General features: G+C 39.2%; 1 protein-coding gene across 1 annotated transcript in view; it reads left to right on the forward strand.

Annotated features, from left to right (window-relative positions):
- The first annotated feature begins 11,946 nt into the window (after positions 1 to 11,946).
- The window catches only part of LCP2 (lymphocyte cytosolic protein 2), a 47,698-nt gene continuing 39,440 nt past the window's right edge, over positions 11,947 to 20,204 (forward strand). The window contains exons 1-2 of the mRNA XM_060765030.2: positions 11,947 to 12,044; positions 14,979 to 15,287. Of these exons, the coding sequence (XP_060621013.2) occupies positions 15,210 to 15,287 (78 nt within the window). The 5' untranslated portion in view covers positions 11,947 to 12,044; positions 14,979 to 15,209. The remainder of the gene's footprint in view (positions 12,045 to 14,978; positions 15,288 to 20,204) is intronic.

Genomic DNA, 20,204 nt, shown 5'->3' on the forward strand with positions numbered 1-20,204 from the left:
ATGAGACAATTACATCATCAGGTAACAATTCCTTGCCTTTGGAAGCCGGCGAGGTCAACACTAGATTTCCAATGGAGGGAGGGCCGATACGTTGCGATAACTCACCCTTCACAGATGTTTTTCCAGTTAATGTTCCACAACGCACATTGCCATTGGCCTCAACAAGCAGTCTTGCAGAAGACAGGGAGCATACCGGCATGCCGAATAGGAGAGTTGCGCAACCAACGCCAACATTAGACAGTCTGGGTATAGTTTCCTTGGGAGCACACTTAACGCAAGACACAATAGACGCGATTTTGAGCAATAGATACATAGAGTTATTTACTCTGTATGTGGCGGCCTATGAAGAGGCGCCTCGTGTCAGTTTAGGGCCCAGCTACAATGCAGATAGACATGCACGAGAGATGGAGCCCAATTGGGGTAACTGGCTTAATTGTTTTATGATTTATGCCAGCGTGATCATTAAGCATTACCCGGCCCTGGCATATTCCCTGTTCTTGTACTTAGACATCATTCGTGAGGCCTACTTTAGCTTTCCAGGGGACAGCTGGCTGTTTCGACAAAAAGCAGCCCACGATCCCGCGCTCCGGTGGGATCTGGTACAAGGGCACTTATGGAGACAGGCGAGATCCCGGCCAGGCCAAGGACATGATAATCCCGATTACGACGAAGGGATGAACGTCTCAACAGATAGACCCACCCTTGAGGCAAACCAGGCCTGTCCCACCAATCAGTTACAAGACAGAAGTACCCCTGTCACAAATGTATCTGATCAAAGGATCGCTCTCGATGAGCCAACAACATCTAACATTGATAGGGCGCTGGCAGGTGACGACAGGCTTCTCCAGTCAGACATGGATCAAGCCCCTTCAACACCGGGCCATGATGCAGACTCTTGATCTATTTGTGTGATTTTACCTTCCCACACAACCTAATTCTGTCATGTCATGCGCTGGGATGTTATAAAAAAATAATAATTAAATTTTGGCCGCAACACGTTCCATATGTTTGACAATTCAATCCTACAAGAGTCAAGATGGCTACCCACTGTGCAGGGAGGTTGTGGATATATGTCAAGGGCCTATACTTTGATCTACTGGGTTGCCATAATAACGAGGGCTGGGGATCACACAATGTTTAATTAAGTTAATAGTTTAATACAGGCAAAAGGCTAACAAATAAGCTCCCGCTGGGTCAAGACGGTCAGTGTTGTACTATCTTACAAACGATGAGCCTTTACCTGACACGGATGTGTCCAAATCACAATTCCAGGCTAGGACCCATGAACTACAATATGGGGCTAATACGCTGAGTCCTATGATGCTTGTTTGTGTTAATTATTAAAGTTAGGTTAATATAGCCAATATACCTCCCCACATCCTAGGACCGGATAATCACTACTCAACACATTTCCCTCATTAATCTAAGGTCTGGCTAGGACTGACTTCATCTGACGATGATATATGTTAACAACACAACAGCGATAAGCCTTCTACCCAACCCAATATAAACGGTGATAGGGCTATACCCCATGGCTTATGGTAATAACCATTTAGGAGTTTTCCCATGGACAGCTGGTTATACCATAAGAGTTATATAGATAGGAATGTCATTATGGACATGGTTGGCCCTAGTTTAAATAATAATATCAACAACAACAATAATAATAACAATAACACCAACTGTGATATGGAGAGAACGAGATACCATATTTCCAAGGGTTATCAGGAACGGGGTTTAGTTTTGAAACCTTCCTGTTCCATTGTTTCCATTCAAAATTGGAGACTACCCCCCCCTTTTTTCCCCCTGTGTTTCAGAAAGGTTTACAGACGTTAACGGACATAAATATATATATATTTAAAAAAAAACAAAAACCAAAGTTAGTGACCCCAAAACAATTTCCAAAGCATAAAACAGGCTATATGCAATTGGGGGGGGGGGGATGTTTAACACCTCTATGATTGTTAAGTTGCCAAGGCCAACGGGAACAGGACTGGGTACATGGTTCAAAGGACACATATATGGGACAAGAACCTGCAACTAAGTTTGTTTATATATATATATCTTTTGATTTGGGAACTTAGCACATTACTTTAGAGGTTATGACATATTAGTTATGACAATGTAGAATAAATGAGGATAAGTCCATATACGAGACTCGGGGAGCTGGGGAATGATAGGGTGAGGTTTCAACGCCCAGTCCCTAGGGGTTATTATTAGTTCCCTTAAAATACACCCCATTACTCGTGCTATGAACAAAGTTATCCCCCTGACATTAGCTGGCAGAATTATGCATTCAATGTGATCATCACGATGATCAAGGTATAAGGAGCCTCGGAGGCAGTACAGGAGGCGGCGTGGGGTCAGACGATCCATTGTTGGAGGGGGAAAGGGGTCTACGCCCCCCCCCCGGTTGATTTTGTTCTTCAGTCTTTCAGCTCCTGTTTCTGCGTCATTCTGATTTACTATACATTTTGATGGAGGCCTTGACATTTAGATGCGGCACGAGGATGTTCGATTCGCCAGCTTTGCAAGGCTGGCCATCATCGCCACGGGCAAGAGTGGCATGGAGAGACAGTTGGAGGTTTCGATCCCCTAGTGTTTGGAGACAGGTTGGAGAGATGAGAGCAGCTCTTCAAGCCATGACATTCATGTGTTTATTATATTATGGAAACACTGGAGGCGCTCCCAGGTTTGCCACTTGTTACAGCATTATCGCGTTTATCATGTTAAGGGAACACTGGAGGCGCCCCCAGGTTTGCCACCTGTTACAGCACTTTTGTGCTCATCATGTTAAGGGAACACTGGAGGCGCTCCCAGGTTCGCCGCAGGTTACACCAGTTATGATGTTTATTCTGTAAGGCAATACTGGAGGCGCTCCCAGGTTAGCCACTTGATGCAACAGTTATTATCTTCATTATGTTGTGGGGACACTGGAGGGCCTCCCAGGTTCGCCACTGGTTACTGCATTCTCCAAGGTAATGGTCAAATACGAATACGATTCGCATTTACACAAATATAAGATGGATATGCATTTCTAAATGAGGGCAACTTGTTGTTACAAATTGGAACCTAAATTGACAAGGGCTGTTTTGAAGGTTGGGGAGATGGGGGCTAAGTAGACACTTGCCTCCATCTTGTGGCGGAAAACAGCAAATAAAGAGTTATATTTGGTGTGCACCCTAGGCACCCCTTCTGGGGGCGAAGGCCATTAACAAAAATATCAACGAATGGTACACTGGACAAGATGAGATATAAAAGATATATGGCCTTAAAATGGGAGGGATCTGACCTCAATAGCCTTGAGGAAGATTCATCCAACACATTTTCCTAAAGGTTACTCGGGTTTATGTCACCAGGGGACCGGGTGCTTCGCCCTATTTAGCCGAGGGGTAGGCCGGGAAGGGACACTACCTCGGCTGTGTTCACTACAAATTCATGATAGAAAATTAAAATTCAGTTATAAATTAAAATGGTAACAATAAAGTTGCCCAGTTTTAACCCATAACGTTGTCCTGTGTCTTCATTCGGGGGGTTGGCAGGCAAATATAAATTTGTGTGAAAGGGACATTTTTACTGCAGATGAATTCTCGAAAAAATATGAAGTGCGAATGCTATGTATTTTCTTCATTGGATGCATTGATATATCAAGATACCCTTCTTTTTCATCAAGGGTTAGAACATTCATGGATATTCTTTACATCCCTGCCAAAGACACATTAACTTGTTGGATTTCTGCTGTGGCTGATCCTATTGAATATGTAAACAGCATTTCAAAATATCAGAATTAAGCATCATGAGCTAACCTTCCAAGAAATTTCAAATGAAGACTTTTGACTTTGCTCACATTTTGTAGAGTTTGCCAGCCCTGGGTGATGGAAAAAGGATTTATTCAGACTGCAGATTAAAAGAGGTGACCAGTATGCATGTAGCAGCCGAGTTGCTTTCATTCCTACCCCTGTGTCACACCCAACTCTGAATCCACAATATTTCAGCATGTTGAAAGGAGAAAAAAGTGGCATTTTAAGCCCATTTAGTTAAACAGATGAAAGCAGCTTTGAAACTTCTTCAGAGTTCTCTGGAAGGACTTAAGAATCAGTGAAGTGAATGGCCATGCTCAGTCATATGTGTGGCATCCCTCTCCCTCCGGTCCATGACTACCATTGCATTAGAATTGAACTGCCTACAAACATACTTTACGTACATGTAGGTAGTCCCCGAGTCTGACTATTGAGTACATTTTTCCAGGACTGAGGATTTCAGATCTTCTGAGTCTAACAATAAAACTTCTTCCCTTTCTGTTTCCCTCTTCTTAAACACATACGGTACTAGGTCAATTTCGTTTAACTAGATTTCTATAAAAAAGCAAATAAAGGTTTTAGGCAGTTGCAAAATCACTGGCTGCTGCCTCATCTTGATTTGGTTATTTCCGAGAAAATAGGTACATGGCAACTCCTACAAATTGTTGTCTCACTACAAATGATAGTGAGACAACAGGAAGTAAGAGGAAATCTACCCCTAAAAAGGGAAAATCCCTCCTCTAAGAGTTTAATGGGGAAAGGGTGTCTCCATTGGCATTTTCTCACCAATCCTTGTCTCCACAACAACCCAAAATTTCAAAATCCAATTGTCAAAGGGACAGAAAACGAGGTGTAATCTTCTGAACAAGGGCACAGTCAGCAAAACAAATACCACAGGGGTTAAACCTTCCCTATGCTATCCAAAACTAAAAAATGTGCCTGTTCCAACTTATATACAAATTTACCTTAAGAACAAACGTACAGAACCTATCTTCTGGCTAGGACCAAGTGTAGAACCTAATTTGTTCGTAACCTGGTGATTGCCTGTATCCTTTCTAAATAGCTCATGCTCAAGTGCTGAGAAGTTGCAGTGTTGAATATCTACCACTAGGAGGAGATAGCGCTACAGCAAACTCCTACTTCCTATTTTCATTGATTAAGTCATTCAGGAAAAACTATAAATGGAGTTTTGTGCTTTTCAGCTGTTCTGGCCTATTGCTTTTTTCTTTTCATTTATAGACTTCCAGAGAGCTCATGGGAGACTACCTCATCCTTTCCTGCTCTCATTTTTCCTTACAACAAGCCTGCAAGTTTGATTAAGCTAAGAGACTGACCCAAGGATACGCAGTCAATTTTGCGACTGACTTGAGTTCTGACCTCACCACTTGTTACCATTTCTGCCAACTTTTATCTGTTTTGAGGGTTGTGCATGTATACTAACACTTAGAACATTACTGACTGCATTACAGTGTATAGAGTAGTTGTTCTACGCCAGCCTAAACCTAAATATGGACTGATTGAATTTATTTATTATTTATTTACGTCTCTTTTCAGCCCGAAGGTGACTCAGGGTGGCACACCAACTGGCAACAATTGGATGTCACATATATACACATATCAGTTAAAAGCATTTAAGACACATCATAAAATCCATATAAAATCAAAAAAACTATAAAAACTATAAAAATCTATAACAATGTCTTCCAGTCCAATCATGTATCATGTTTGATTCATAAGTTTGCAGTAACAGATGGCATTCCAATCTTAGGCAGGCTGGTTTTGTGTGCTATGATAACATAGTGATACCTTGACAAAAGTTTAATTGGTTCTGTGACCAAGCTCTTAACTCAAAATGCTCTTATATCAAAGCAAATTTCCTATTGAAATGTAATTAATCCATTCTGATCCCCTATTTTGTTACATATTTTAAAATAAGAAAATGTACTTTATAAATCATCATCATCATCTTTATTTATTTATATTTTGCCCTATCTCCTTAGAAGGACTCAGGATGGATTCCAACATAAAACAGCAAACATTCAAGCCTCCATAGAACAAACAACTACCAACATAATAATCGCAGGAAAACCCCACATATGAAAACAACATTAGAACCTATAATCAATAAATTAAACCAAATGTAATCAAGCAAAAATTATATAATGACATAAAATCTGAACATAAAACATCCACACTGATTTAGAGAATAAATAAGAAATAATATAAAAATGGGAGCCCCCGGTGGCACAATGGGTTAAACCACTGAGCTGCTAAACTTGTTGACCGAAAGGTCAAAGGTTCAAATCCGGGGAGCGACGTAAGCTTCTGCTGTCAGCCCCAGCTTCTGCCAACATGGCAGTTCGAAAACATGCAAATGTGAATAGATCAATAGGTACCACTCTGGCGGGAAGGTAACGGCGCTTCATGCAGTCATGCCAGCCACATGACCTTGGAGGTGTCTACGGACAATGCTGCCTCTTTGGCTTAGAAATGGAGGTGAGCACCACACCCCAGAGTCGGACATGACGGGACTTAATGTCAGGGGAAAACCTTTACCTTTACCTAATGTAAAAATGCATATTCACACGCAAAACGATAAAAAAGAATGATCAACTTGAACATGGCAGAAGCACAAAGTTGTGGCAAGGAAGCACAAAGTGAAGAGGCAGAAGCATTATTTTCTTCATATTGTACTCATTCCAGCCTCCCTAAATCTCTCACTCTCTTTCCTTCTCTCTATTCATGAAGCCAAACATACCAGAAATAAAAACCACACAAAATCAACTAACCCAAAGTTCCTTAAAGCAGATAGCAATCTCCCAAAGTGGACAAGAGCATGAGGCATGGAGACACATTAGAATAGAGGATGCTCCCTTGAAGCCCTAAAGCCCTGTACTCTCGCACTGTACTCTTACTCCTCTATTCTGGCTTGATTAGACCACATCTGGAATACTGTGTCCAATTCTTGGCACCACAATTGAAAGGAGATATTGACAAGCTGGAATGTGTTCAGGGGAGGGCGACTAAAATGATCAAGGGTCTGGAGAACAAACCCTGTGAAGAGTGGCTTAAAGAGCTGGGCATGTTTAGCCTGAAAAAGAGAAGGCTGAGAGGAGACATGATAGCCATGTATAAATATGTGAGAGGAAGTCATAGGGAGAAGGAAGCAAGCTTGTTTTCTGCTGCCCTGGAGACTAGGATGCGGAGCAATGGCTTCAAACTACAAGGAAGGAGATTCCATCTGAACATTAGGAAGAACTTCCTAACTGTGAGAGCTATTTAGCAGTGGAACTCTCTGCCCTGGAGTTTGGTGGAGGCTCCTTCTTTGGAGGCTTTTAAATAGAGATTTGATGGCCATCTGTCGGGGGTGCTTTGAATACAATTTTCCTGCTTCTTGGCAGGGGGTTGGATTGGATGGCCCATGAGGTCCCTTCCAACTCTGATTCTATGATCATATGATTCTACTTGTGCTCCCTCTGCTGCTAGACCTTAACTCAAAATGCTATTCTTATGTCAAAGTGAAACCTAGGACAAACAACTGCTCTTAACTCAAAATGCTCTTAAGTAGCGGTTCCACTGTATAACATGTCTTTTTTTCTATATTTTTTGCAAATCATGTGTCTCTTAAGAAGGCACAGGCTATGCGTGTGCAAATGTAGAATATCAAGAAACAAGTAGACTTCTGTCCCCATGCTGGATTGATGACTGCCTTTGGCTTTGGCTAGAAGCCTCTATTCTCCAGTACAAACAAGAGAGAAAGGACCACAGAGGCAATCTGGAGTCTCTAAGTGACTGTTTGTTGCTGCTATTTTGGGCCTTTGTTGTATTTTGGTACTTTGCTCTTTACAGAACTGACTTATTGTGAGTCTGGTTATAAAAGCAGGTCTCTTGAGGGGGTGGGCTGCTGCCAAAGGAATTAACACAAAAAAGGAGTCACCTCTTTGGATGAGTCACTTGAGGTACATATGGATGAGGGCTTGTCCTTCTGCCTGACAGACTCAAGGATTTCTTACCTAGATTCATACAGGAGATGATCCCAAGGGCCATTCAGTTCAATTGCCCATCTTACAGAAGACATGATCAAAATTTTCCCAACTGATGGCCATCCATCCTCTGTTTAAAAACCTCAAGAGAAGGAGACCCCACCACACTCTAAGGCAGTGTATTGTACTGTCATACAACTCTAACAATCAGGACATTTTTTTTCAAATGTTTAAGTGGAATTTCTTTTTCTGCAATTTGATGGGTGGTCTAGGCTAGGAACTGGATGAGGGTGTGCATCTCAAATAGTTCTGCTGGATGTCTCAGTGGTTTTCAATAACATTGGTCATAGTATAATTCTGGGCCACCTCACTGGAATGGAATTTGAAGTTACTTTTTATAGTAGCTCCAATCCTTCCTGGTGGTGTTGACTGAATCCTGTTCACAGACACCTGCCTCTTGGCTTGCAGGTTTTCTCAAGGTTCTGTTTTCTCCCTCAGGCTATCTAAGAATATTCATGAAACTGCTGGGAGAAGTCTTCTGGTTTTGGAGTGTAGTGTCATCACTATGCAGATGGCACCCTCTTCTATTACTCCTTTCCACCTTAATTCAAACAGGTGACCTTGAGTCTAATCCAGTAATTGACTTGGAGAAATCTTGACAAGACAATCAAAGGCAGATCAAGGAATAGGAATTCAATCTGTGTTAAATGGAGTTACACTCCCACTGAAGAGAGACACAAGTTTGCAATTTGGGGGACGCTTTTGGATTCAGTTTTGAATCTGGAGACCCATTTCTGTGGTGGCCAGAAGTGCTTTCACATTTGTACACCCACTAAGCTAATTTCTTGAGCTACCTAATCTGACTATAGTGCTACATTCCTTAGTTACACTCCATTTGGACTCTGTAACATGTATGTGGGCAGCCCTTGAAGAGTGCTTGGAAACTTTTGCTAATTCAAAGAGCTGCAGCATGTTAACTGGAGCAGGCTACGGGTACCATACTTTTCCCATTACAACAACTCCACTGGCTGCCAGTTTGTTTCTGGGCACAATTCAAAAAGCTGGTTATGACCTATAAAGTCCTATGGGGCTCAGGTCTAGGCTATTTATCAGACTGTATCTCCACATTCAACAATGTTAGTCTGGAATATCAATCTACAAAGACTACTTGTAGAGTATAACTAAAAGAATTTTCATTTATTGATTGTGTCAGAAGTGTACTGATAATACTTGTACCTCTGATGTCGCTGTAAGATGGTCCTCCATTGTGCATGTGGCAGGACTCAGACTGCATTGCTATAAGTGGTCTGTGGTTTCCTCTTCTCCGCACTCGCATGTCGTGGACTCCACTTTGTAGCCCAGGTATTTTGGTGTGCTGCAATGCTCCAGTGGGATTCCTTCCCAAGTAATCCTCGGAGCTTAAGATGCTTGTCTCTTCTTATAATGAAAAGCACACATCTGCATTTTAGATGGATTAGGCATCAGCTGGTTTTCCCTGTAATAGACCACAAGAGCACCTAAGGATTAAGAGGGCTTCTGTTCAGCCATTTCAAAGCTCCCTGCTTGAGTGGTGATGGCACGATTGTAAGCATAGATGAAACTGAAAGAATGAAGCTTGTAGGCAAAGCCTACTTCCTCAAATGCCTGGCGTGAGGTGCCTCCCTATATGAGCCTGCATAAGCCCTGATATCATCAAGTCTGACACTTCCTTGAATCACAAGCACAAAGGGCCTTTTCACTGACTGTCCCTAGACTCCTCTCTTGTTGTTTTTCCATTAACAGGTGGAAAACTTTTTTAAATATTTTGACAGGTTTTTAATACAATTTTTTTTAAAGTTTGAGCTAAATAGTGCTATATTTAAATGCAACTGTATTTAAATAATTTTTGACTTTTAAATGTATTTTATTGAGTATAATTTGAAACTTTTATAATACTGAAATTAGTTTAGTTCTATCTTATTGTTCATTTGTTGTATGTTTCAAGTAAAATAAAAACCAGGGGCATAAACTAGAAAACAACATATTCATTTGGTTACATTTCTTAGCCATTTACTAGAACAAATGTAGTTATAAAACATTGCTGCTATAGAAATAGAGATAAGTCTTCTTTTTGCAACCTTATTATTATTATTATTAATTATTATTATTCCTATTCCTATTCCTCCTTCCCCTGTATCTCAAGGAGATATCTGACAGTTTGTACTTTCAAAGTGACAAAGCTGATCTTTCTAGTCTCTCATAAAACCTAACATGGTCTGCACATTTCTTGTTTTGTCTGTTTGTTTGTTTTTTAGGTAATACATCTTTCAGCATGTCTGCTTGGAAATTGTAAATGTTGTAGTCTATTTTTTTTACAAATTCTACTTTGAAATGCATAACTTGGAATTAAATCCTAGCTATTTAAAATGGCTTCGTACAATTGTTTATCTAAGTTACAAACCTCAACCCACTTCTAACCCTGTCTTCTGGGAAACAAGTCTAATTAGTTTCATCTAGGTATATCTTCAAGTAAACATGTCTAAATCCTATGCTTAATAACAGTGTTGCACAATTTCACAAGCTAAAAAAACAAAGTGTTGCATTGCTTTCTATGGAAGTGACCTGAGGCCTAAGCTACAGATGACAATTCATGTCTTCAGAAGGTTATCCCAAAGTAAGTCAGGCATATTGATTTCAGAGTTACACTATGCCAGTACCTTGTTGTTAACTGACATTGACTCAAGTTCAAGTTATGGTGACCCTATAAATGAGAAACCCTCAAGTCACCCTATCACCAGCAGCCCTACTCAGAGCTTTCAGACTGAGGGCTATGACTTCCTTGGCTGAGCCTCTTCACCTGGAATGCAGTCTTTATCTTTTGCTATTGCCTTCTCTCTCATCAACCAGCTCTGTCTTTTCTAGTGAGACATGTCTTCACACATTGTGTCCAAAGTGCAATAGTCTCCGTTTAGTCATCTTGTATTTGCCAGTTTTCCCCACAATCTTTTGCTGCCTTGTCTTTCAGTTGTAGTATATGTGATGCCAAATTGAACACTAACATTTTTTTTATTCTGCTCTGAAGCCTACTTTTTCATCCCAAGCATCTATGCTTAACAACAAATCCTGTTTAGGTGTGTAGTCAATTTCTTTCTGGATTCTAGTACACATTCTTTTAAATTTCTTTTTCAGCATCTGAAGATGGAACACAAACTTGGATTATATTTAAATCATATCAATTCAGGTTTTCCTGAAATTGTATTGATACTATTTGGTCATACTTTGCATTATATTCTTTGACAACTTTTGCTGCATCTCTTCTCACTATGCATTTCACCCCATGACACAGCACCATCCAAGAGAGCCAAAGAACATCAGCAGCAGGGAGCTTGGAGGAAGAGGCAGTGTCTGTTTACTGCAGGCTGCCTTTGACCTGAGTTCCTGGTGACTGGCTCCTTACAGACTCAGGCCCTGACTGCCTGGCTGAAGCAAGGCCCAGCAGAAACACCTGCTGGGGGATAAAAGGATGATGTTGCTGGGGGCCCAGTCACACAGCACTATCCAAGAGAGCCAAAGAAGATCTTAAGATCATGACAGGGGAAGTTGAGGGCCTAGTAGGGTGTCTCGTGATGTTGCTATTATAATGATAGACTGTAATGCTGCTACTTGACCAAGAGACTTGAGAAACACCACTGTGCAAGTTTGACGAGTGACAGAAATGCAGTTTAACATCTTATCACACCACAGTTAGAAATGAAGCAGTTAATTGTGTGTGGGGTTATTATGTTTTACATTGTATTTATATGTCTATTGTGGCTAGTGATTTTATGTTATGTTTTATATAGTTTGTATAATGAGGCATTGAATTTTTGCCTAGATGACTGCTGTATAGTGCTCTGGGTCCCCCGAGGGATGAAAAAAGCAAGATAGAAATGAAGTAAATAAATTAATAATAACAATTTTGTCTTATATTTCCATTTTCTGAGTAAAGCTATGCAATTATCTGATGTAAAATGTCCAATTCCTGCCCACTTTTGCTCACTCATCCCAAGTATCGCAATGTTTATATCTTTCATTTCTTGTTTTACTATGTCTAGCTGCTGCTGATTCACGTTTCCCACATTTCATACTCCTATAATATGTGTTGTGCAGTTTTGGAATTTCCTTTCACTTCTTAGCACATCAGTTAACAGAAAATCTTTCTGACTTGAGTCCAGTTGCATCATTAACCACAGCGCTCTTTAAAGTTGATAATTCCAGAAGTTAGTTGAGTGCCTTCCAAGCTGTGAGTATAATTTTCTAGCACTATCTCTTGTTTCCTTCTTCATTGTTTTATCATAGGGCTGTCATGGTAAAAGGTGTTGGAAAGGGATTTATGGTGCCTCCTTCTGTGCAATGCAAACAAGCACTATCTATGGTGCCACTGGCCTTATTTCTGGCAGATATTCCACAGATGTGAACCCCCACTATTGCTGCTTCCCAATCATTAATTCATATTTTAGAAGGTGTATGAATAGAGTTTTGTAAAATTAAAATTTAAAACATTATAGTTTGTAGAATTCCACAGCTGATATGACCAGGAGCATTATAACATTTGAAAAAGCCTGTACAAGGGTGGAAATGGAGAACAGTCTTCTCCTTGCAGTTCTCAATTCTTTGAAGTACTTCCTTGAATTTGTTTTGTCCTAGCTTTTGGAAGCAGTAGTATTTTTGTTTTATATTAACATTGCATTGCTTTTGCACATTTTCATCCTAACCTCCACCTAGAAAAGGTTGTGAACAAATCCCAAATGTATATGTGAAAAATTGAGTTTGGCTGCACTCTTGTGGTAATATAGAGAGTGTGCTTTAATTTCTTTCCCTACAGAATTACATGAGTTCTATGTTTATTTGGAATAAAAAGAAACCATGTAAGTAAAACAATTGTATTTTGCTTTTAAAAAAAAAAAAGCAAAAGCAAATTATAGTCATACAGTTTATAGACCTTAAGTCATTTTTGTAATTACAGTTAACAGAAAAGGCATAAATAACACAATCCAAACAAAACATAGCAAAATAATCAAAGCAATCTCAATTAATCATATCTTACAAGGAACCAGACTGTAATTGATGGTGAAGATACATTAAAAATGCCTGGCTTTACTAATAATCCCATTCCAGCATCCTTTTAAGATATTTGCTTACCACATTTGGAAATGCCTCTTTTCTGCAGTATGCCATAGAAAAACATTTGATGTTTCTTCATTCAGTTTGTTTTCATTTGATCAGCACATTCTCTCCCAATAGTTTTGTTTTTTGACTAATTTCCAATTTTCATTCAGATGGAGTAAAAGACAAGATGGAGTGATTGCATCATTTTAATATTAAAAGGGCACCCACAGAAAGGAGGGATCAAGTTTGTTCTCTAGTGTCCCAGAGGATAGGATGATTTTGCCCTGTTTTGCCACTTTTAATCATGGCAAGGATGGGGCCTGCCATGCACCATAACATGATGCACGGAGAAACACCTAAAGGTGCTTTTTTTCTCCACTCTGGGGAGGAAAGTGTAGTTTGCATAGCTCCAACTGAACTACCTGCACTTTCCTCCCCTTTTTGCCATGTGATAGCAGAAAGAGCAGCGGAGCAATGTGTGTTGCTACCTTTTCTATCATCTGATGAGGGGATGTGATGAGGGGAGGGGGGAGGGTGCACAGAGTGCCACATGCCACCCTGCACACCTTCCCTTTAACTGGCAATTGCTGGTGCAATGACAAGGTCCGAAAGGGCCATGTGAAAAGGTCCCAATGCTACAGGACTATCTATTTTGATTAAACATTGGAACAAAATTTGGCAATGGAATCAATTTCCTAGAAAGGTAATGGAATCAGTTTCACTTTACATCTTCAAAAAGAGGCTGGACAAGTGATGCTGGAAATGGTCTAGTTACAGTTCCTGCACTGCCTGGGGAATTGGAGATTATCTCCTCTGCAACGCCTTCCAGCTCAATGTTTGTATTTGAAAAGATGTAAGCCATAATTCTTTTGGTTGCTTGAGTCAACCTTTGAAAGATGTGTCAACCCAATTAGATCAGATTGCTTCAAAGGATATACTCCAGTCTCTTTCCTTGTAAGTGAAGGCAAAAACTAAGCACACCGATAGTCTATCAAAATAATCCCACCTAATTTTCATTAAGGAGACTTGATTGCTTAAAAATGGATTATTATTAGGGTTCCCAACACTTGGGAAGCATGCTTTTAAGCTTTTTCTATTTTTACAAAATCTTTCTATTATCTGAAAAAGGCTGCATTGTTTTCACTTGTGAGCCACATTACCAGAGAACAGTGCAACGGCTGAATTCACACAGTGCACACAGAGAGAAGCAAGAGTGAGACTGGCAGATATTTAACCATTCTCCAAATAATCCTACTTCTTTCTAGTACATTTGTTGTTAGTCAAATCCTGTCCCTGGCCAATTTTCTTTAGTGATACTTTCTAAACATCACAGTTTGCTTATTTTACCCCCCTGCTCCACCAATAGCCCAATGTCAAACAAGAAGTGATGTCATGTCATGTGTGGGTCAATCCCAGGAACACACTCAGAACAGTTTCTTATCCCTACTGTATCCATTCCCCTGGAATTAAATTTCCCTGGTGTTCATATAGATGACACTTTTCTATGGATATGCATAAGTTTATGTAAGCCAGTTATGCTTTAAGAATATATGATAAGGCACAATTATTTGTAATACATCTGGCATACCTGAATTCGTGATGTAAGTTCAGACCCAGTTTAAAAGTCTGTTTCAAATAAATTTTTCTCAGCATTTCTGTGTGTGCGTGTGTGGTCTGTACCCTATTTCCATGTAAAAGTTCTATATACAATGCACATTGGAAAACAAGTGATCATATATTTGAACGAACTGTTCAATTTCTATATATTTTCTACTTTTTTCTCCCTTACTGGTGGTTCATATTGGTTGCTTTTATCTTTCTAGTGATTTTTTAAAAACAGAAACCCAAAGTCCTGGCAGGCTGGTGCTGTCCCCCTTCTACCAGCTAAGGGACTTCACCATTTTGCTCTAGTGTACTGGCTTCTGAAAGTGTTGACCACCAGCTTTCTTTCAAATCTTGTGCAGAAAATAGCCTTACCTAACTATATCATTTCCTCCTCTCCATTATCAACCATCTTTTTTTGCAACTGTGGGATTGAGCTGCTCTGTTTCCTTGTTTACATATTTAGATCCACAAGAAGGAAGTGGTAAAGCTGACTAACTAGCGACAGGTTTTCTGAGAAAGAAGCCAAACGGTTTGGTTCACACCGGAAGAAGTTGCTGCCTTCAGTTTATTCACAGTTCTGAAGAAAGCCAAACTGTAGGCATTAAGTGTATCTACTACTTTTGGTTGCTACTGAGGCGAGTCCTGTGACTGGGTTGGTTTGACTGGCATGAATACGTCTGTAACTGGAACCTAAATGGATTCTCGATACACTCCCTATCGCTCTGAGGTGGTCCGGTGGTCCCCAGATGACTTGGCAGACTACTTTAAGAAGGTGAGTTTCACTTCATTTCAGCAGTTCGATTTTTACCCCACTCCTTATTATTTCCACTTGTGGGCTTTTGCTTTCATAACTTTAGAAGTTAGTTTCATTTTTGACATAATTTGCAACGTTTTCTGAATGTGATAAATTTTTTAGAAAATGGTTTCTAGCCTCCTGTCTTAAACTAAGTCTTTTCTCCTTTTCATTTGTTGGAAGTCTTAAATCTTTTTAGTGGCACAACGAGATAGTTATGTTAGTTTTATTATAGAAATTCATAAAGAAATCTGGTAGCACTTCTGAAACTAACTGGGAAAAGGAAATTTGTAGCATAAGCTTTTGTTATATAAAGCCCAGATCATCAGATGTAAAAACTGAAAAAAATTCTTCCAGAATGGCTTACTTGGTTTCTCAAAGTCCAAGAGATTTAGGGAGCTGTAGTCCTATAAAATAACACCCTGGACTCTCAGAGTAATGGGTTTTCCCACTTCTTTTTTTTTTTTTTGCTTGCCCTGATCTCCCATATTGAGGGATATAAGATCTTCCAAAACAGTTAGAGGAAGGGAAAGTAGAATCACTGAAATTCAGGAAACTTTGCCTTATGCATATACCACCAGTTTAGAGTGCAATCCATTCTTCATTTCATATTTTCTCAGAACCTTCTTGTCCTATCTAATATAGGTCTGGAAAAACTATTATAGATAAAGACTAGATTGCTTTACTCTTCCATACAGACAGGGAGAGGAGTTTAATACCCAGATACCAGTCACTGGGTAAAAAATAGCAAATGTTTGTCAAAGATTAAGAGACACCAAAGAGATATGTTTTATTTATTTTGTAATGATTGTTTTTAACTGTTCTATAATGTTTTGAGCATTGAATTTTTGCTACTGTAAACCACTTTGAGTTGCCCGAGGGCTGAGGAAAGCGGTATATAAATATAGTATATATATATATAAGATTTCACCCTCATAGAATCATAGAATCAAAGAGTTGGAAGAGACCTCAAGGGCCATCCAGTCCAACCCCCTGCCAAGAAGCAGGAATATTGCATTCAAATCACCCCTGCAGATGGCCATCCACCCTAATATTGCATTCAAATCGCCCCTGCAGATGGCCATCCACCCTAATTTTAAATAGCAAGAAAGCAGCTGTTTGCAGTAGCATAAAGACCACATGGGATGACCAACTAGGCTCCATGTTAAAAACATTAAAATTTGGGTTGAAAACATTAAAATTTCACTAGTGGAATGGACTCACTAGCGAATATGATATATGACACCAGCAAGAAAAGAAGGATTGACTGGCATCCGTTAAGACTTTACTTAAAACAGAGAAAAAATATTGTTCTAGAGACTAGGGAAGGTGACTAGCAGAATTAAAAAAGAGTAAGAAAGACAAGTTTTTTTGAAACCCTGCAGAACCTTTGAGGAAGTTCAATAGTTGTATGTAACCCCATTGTAACCCACTGTCCTGTCCTTCCAACACTAGCCCATTCCCTATTTCACATCATCACCCTCCCCCCTTTCCAAATAATATGATTGTATTGTATACATTTTTACCTGTTTGTTGTAAGTGTATGTCATGAAAGGAAAAACTCACAATAAAGATTTTTTTTTTTTAAAAAAAAGAAAACATTAAAATTTCAGGAAACCTTAGCTGTAAAATATAGATCGCCTTGCATTCCAAACCAATCTGTTAACTTCTAGATACCACAGATGTATATGTGTATATTCCTTATAAAGATATTGCCAAGTAACATCAGATACGTTAAAAACTCAACATGTTTGCATAATGTCAGGGCCAAAGTTGTCTTTAGAGGAAGTGAGGCTGGATCTACATTGCCCTATAATCCATTTTCAGAATGCAGATTAATTGTTCAATGCAGTTAATCTGCATTCTGAAACTGGATTATATGGCAGTATAGATCCAGTCTGAGGCAATTTCCTGAGATAGATGGTTTGATATTAGGTAGTAAATTGTTGACTATTCAGTTTTTGTGTTGTTCTTGTTCTCTGGTAGTTTTTTTTTTTACTGCCAGGGAAGGGGAAGTGTGCTAGTTGGACTTTTCTGTATCAGATACAAAAATAACTTGGCTAATTGCATACTATACTAATGCCTCTGTGGGAAGGCAGAAGCAGCACTTGTTTCTCTATCTCAGGATAGACTGAAAACAATATTTCAAAATATTTGAAAATAATCAAAAATATTTTCGAAGTGGGATGGTTTTATGCAGAAAACATTTCTTGTTTTCTCACCCCTCCTTGTCCTATCCAATATGTAAAACAACATTCTTCAGAGTGTACATTGTTTTCTGTAAATAATATGCTGTTTCTGTCCTGACAAACAGTTTAGTTGTGGACCTGTGTTGTATAAAATTCATAAATGGTATTGTGCACAGAAAACAGGTGTCTTTCTGCATAGGAAATGTCATTTTGAGAATGGAAAGTAATATGTTGGTGGCAAAATGATATTTTTCATAGCAGTTCCATCTTCAGAAAATGCTCAGTTCAAAATCACCATATGCAATTTGAGAGCACAGTAAGTGCCAAACCGCATGTAGTCTTTGAAAACTGCACAATTTTGAAAGATTTTTTTGTTAATGGGAAGAAAATTCCTGAATTTTCTCATTGCTTTCTTCAAGATGGAAATTAAATTACATTCCTCATTACAACTTCTAAACTGGATTCTAAATCATGTGAAGGATCCCACACCATTTTTACCAGAGCACTGTCTTTTTCTCAACTCAACAATAACCCTAGAGAGGTTATTCCCTGAAGTGTAGACCAAATGCTGCTATCTCTTGTTAGGGACAAAATTTTTAAAAAAATAATGTAAACTTCAGAATTTGGAATAGAATCAGAGTGAGCTCTGCTTATACTTAGATGGGGGACCACCAAGGAATAGCAGGTGCTGAAGGCGATATTTCAAGGAAGGAAATGGCAAAACACATCTGAGTATTCCATGCCTAAGAATACTCTGTGAGATTCATGAGGTCATCAAACATCAGTAAGTAACTTGATGACCCACATATTTACACACAAACTTGAGAAATGATGTTCTACTCTCACTGTTTCCTATAGGTCATTCATTTGAAAAAATTAATTGTAACATCTTCACACAGAGAATTCCCAGTTTCAGCAATATTAAGCCAAATGTCATAGTAAGACTTCATTAAGCTCTTGTGTAAGAAAGAGGCAGGGAGCAGGGGAAGGCAATGTAATTGATTTTTTTATTTTAGCATGCGCTTTAGTGGATATGAATACACTTCCTCAGATGTAGTGATATTTAAATCTCAGGTAATACAACACATTTGTACAATTGCGGAAGTGTGGAGAATTAATAGCTTCTGTTGTGTAGCTTCAGAAGTGGCATAGTAAATGGAAAAGAGCACTAACAGCTCCATCATGCTGAGATCTAGGGGGTTTTGTAACCTCTGCATATTCCCAATGCCGTTCAATTCCAAATCGGGGAGCTTGAAACCTTGGCATTTGAAGAGATATCTCTTCCAATATAACACTACCCAAGGAGATGGAAAGACATAGAAAAGGGCTTTTTTGGCAGCACTCAATTATGCTGTCCCTTTTTTCTCTGGCACCAAATTGTTTAATTGTCATGCTATTTTTTAAAATTAAAGCTTTCATGATGTGATATTTTTCCTGTTTATACATGCAATTTTAACTTAAGCTTGTTTTAATGCATGTAGAATTCTTCATTGTTTCACATTTTTTCATTTAAATTAATTTAAATTTAATTGATGTTGCCAGAGATCTTGCAATATCAAGTGGCATAAAATCATTGTTGCCATTGTCATTATCTCCTTGAATTGTTTTCTATGGTTTATGGAGTTTTGGTGGTGGCTCCATACATGACTGTAGAGACCTATTCTGGATCTGCCCGTTATTTTGCAGAGAGGACATCAATTTCTAGAGGGAAGGTGGTCCTGATAAGTGTTGGCTTGACATGTTTTTCCCTTTCACTTTCCATCCGCGCCTCTTCAAAATCAACAGCAACTGGTAACAGCTGACTTCTAGTTAGAACACTCCAGTGCCAGGGCTTCCCAGTTCTCAGTATCTATGCCACAGTTTTTAAAGTTAGCTTTAAGCCCATTGTGATGTCTCGGCCTGTTTATTTCTCAGTTGGACTGTTCCATTTTACCAAGTTTAGGGGAGAGCTTAGGTTCCCCCTAGAGGCCGAGTTCGGTTGGTGCAGCCCATTCTGACGCAGAGCCAGAATGGGCTGGTTATAGAACTTCGTTTCCCATTCTTTGTTTGTCATAGCTTATAGATAGTTACCAGATAGTGTCTGGTCTGGCCTAGCAATTTGAACAGGCCATCCTAATCACGTATTTGCCATGTACTTGCCCTATAGATAGAGAGTTCATAGATAGTTTGTATTTGCCATAGAATAGTTATAGATAGTTAGATAGATAGTTCATAGATAATATATGTAATAAAGGATAGATAATATTTGTCATAGATAGATAGTTACATCATCCCCCATAGTGTATAGTTTATAGAATACCTCATAGAAATAGTAATTTGTTACCTCAGAGTTATACCATCATAATCAATCTACACCTTTGTACATTGTTGTAATTTACCTTGATTATTTAGTAAACTATTGTTAAACTTAATCTTGTTTATAGAGTTTTATTTTGGGGGAATTATAGTAATTAGGGCATACCGATGGTCACTGGGAAAATAGCCAGACACATTTAGGTTTTTCATTAGATCTTCCTGGTGTGCCATCACACCCATCTTTAAATCTTGTTTGCTATTCACCAACATTCAATTTTCCATTCTTTAGTTGAGAGTAAAGTAACTGTTTTGGGAGATGGTGATTGGGCATTCAGACAATGTGGCTAGTCCAGTGAAGTTGATGGCAGAGGATCACTGCTTCAGCTCTGAGGATTACCTGGAAAGGAATCTC

This window comes from Anolis sagrei, chromosome 2, assembly GCF_037176765.1.
Source record: "Anolis sagrei isolate rAnoSag1 chromosome 2, rAnoSag1.mat, whole genome shotgun sequence".
Taxonomy (NCBI): domain Eukaryota; kingdom Metazoa; phylum Chordata; class Lepidosauria; order Squamata; family Dactyloidae; genus Anolis; species Anolis sagrei.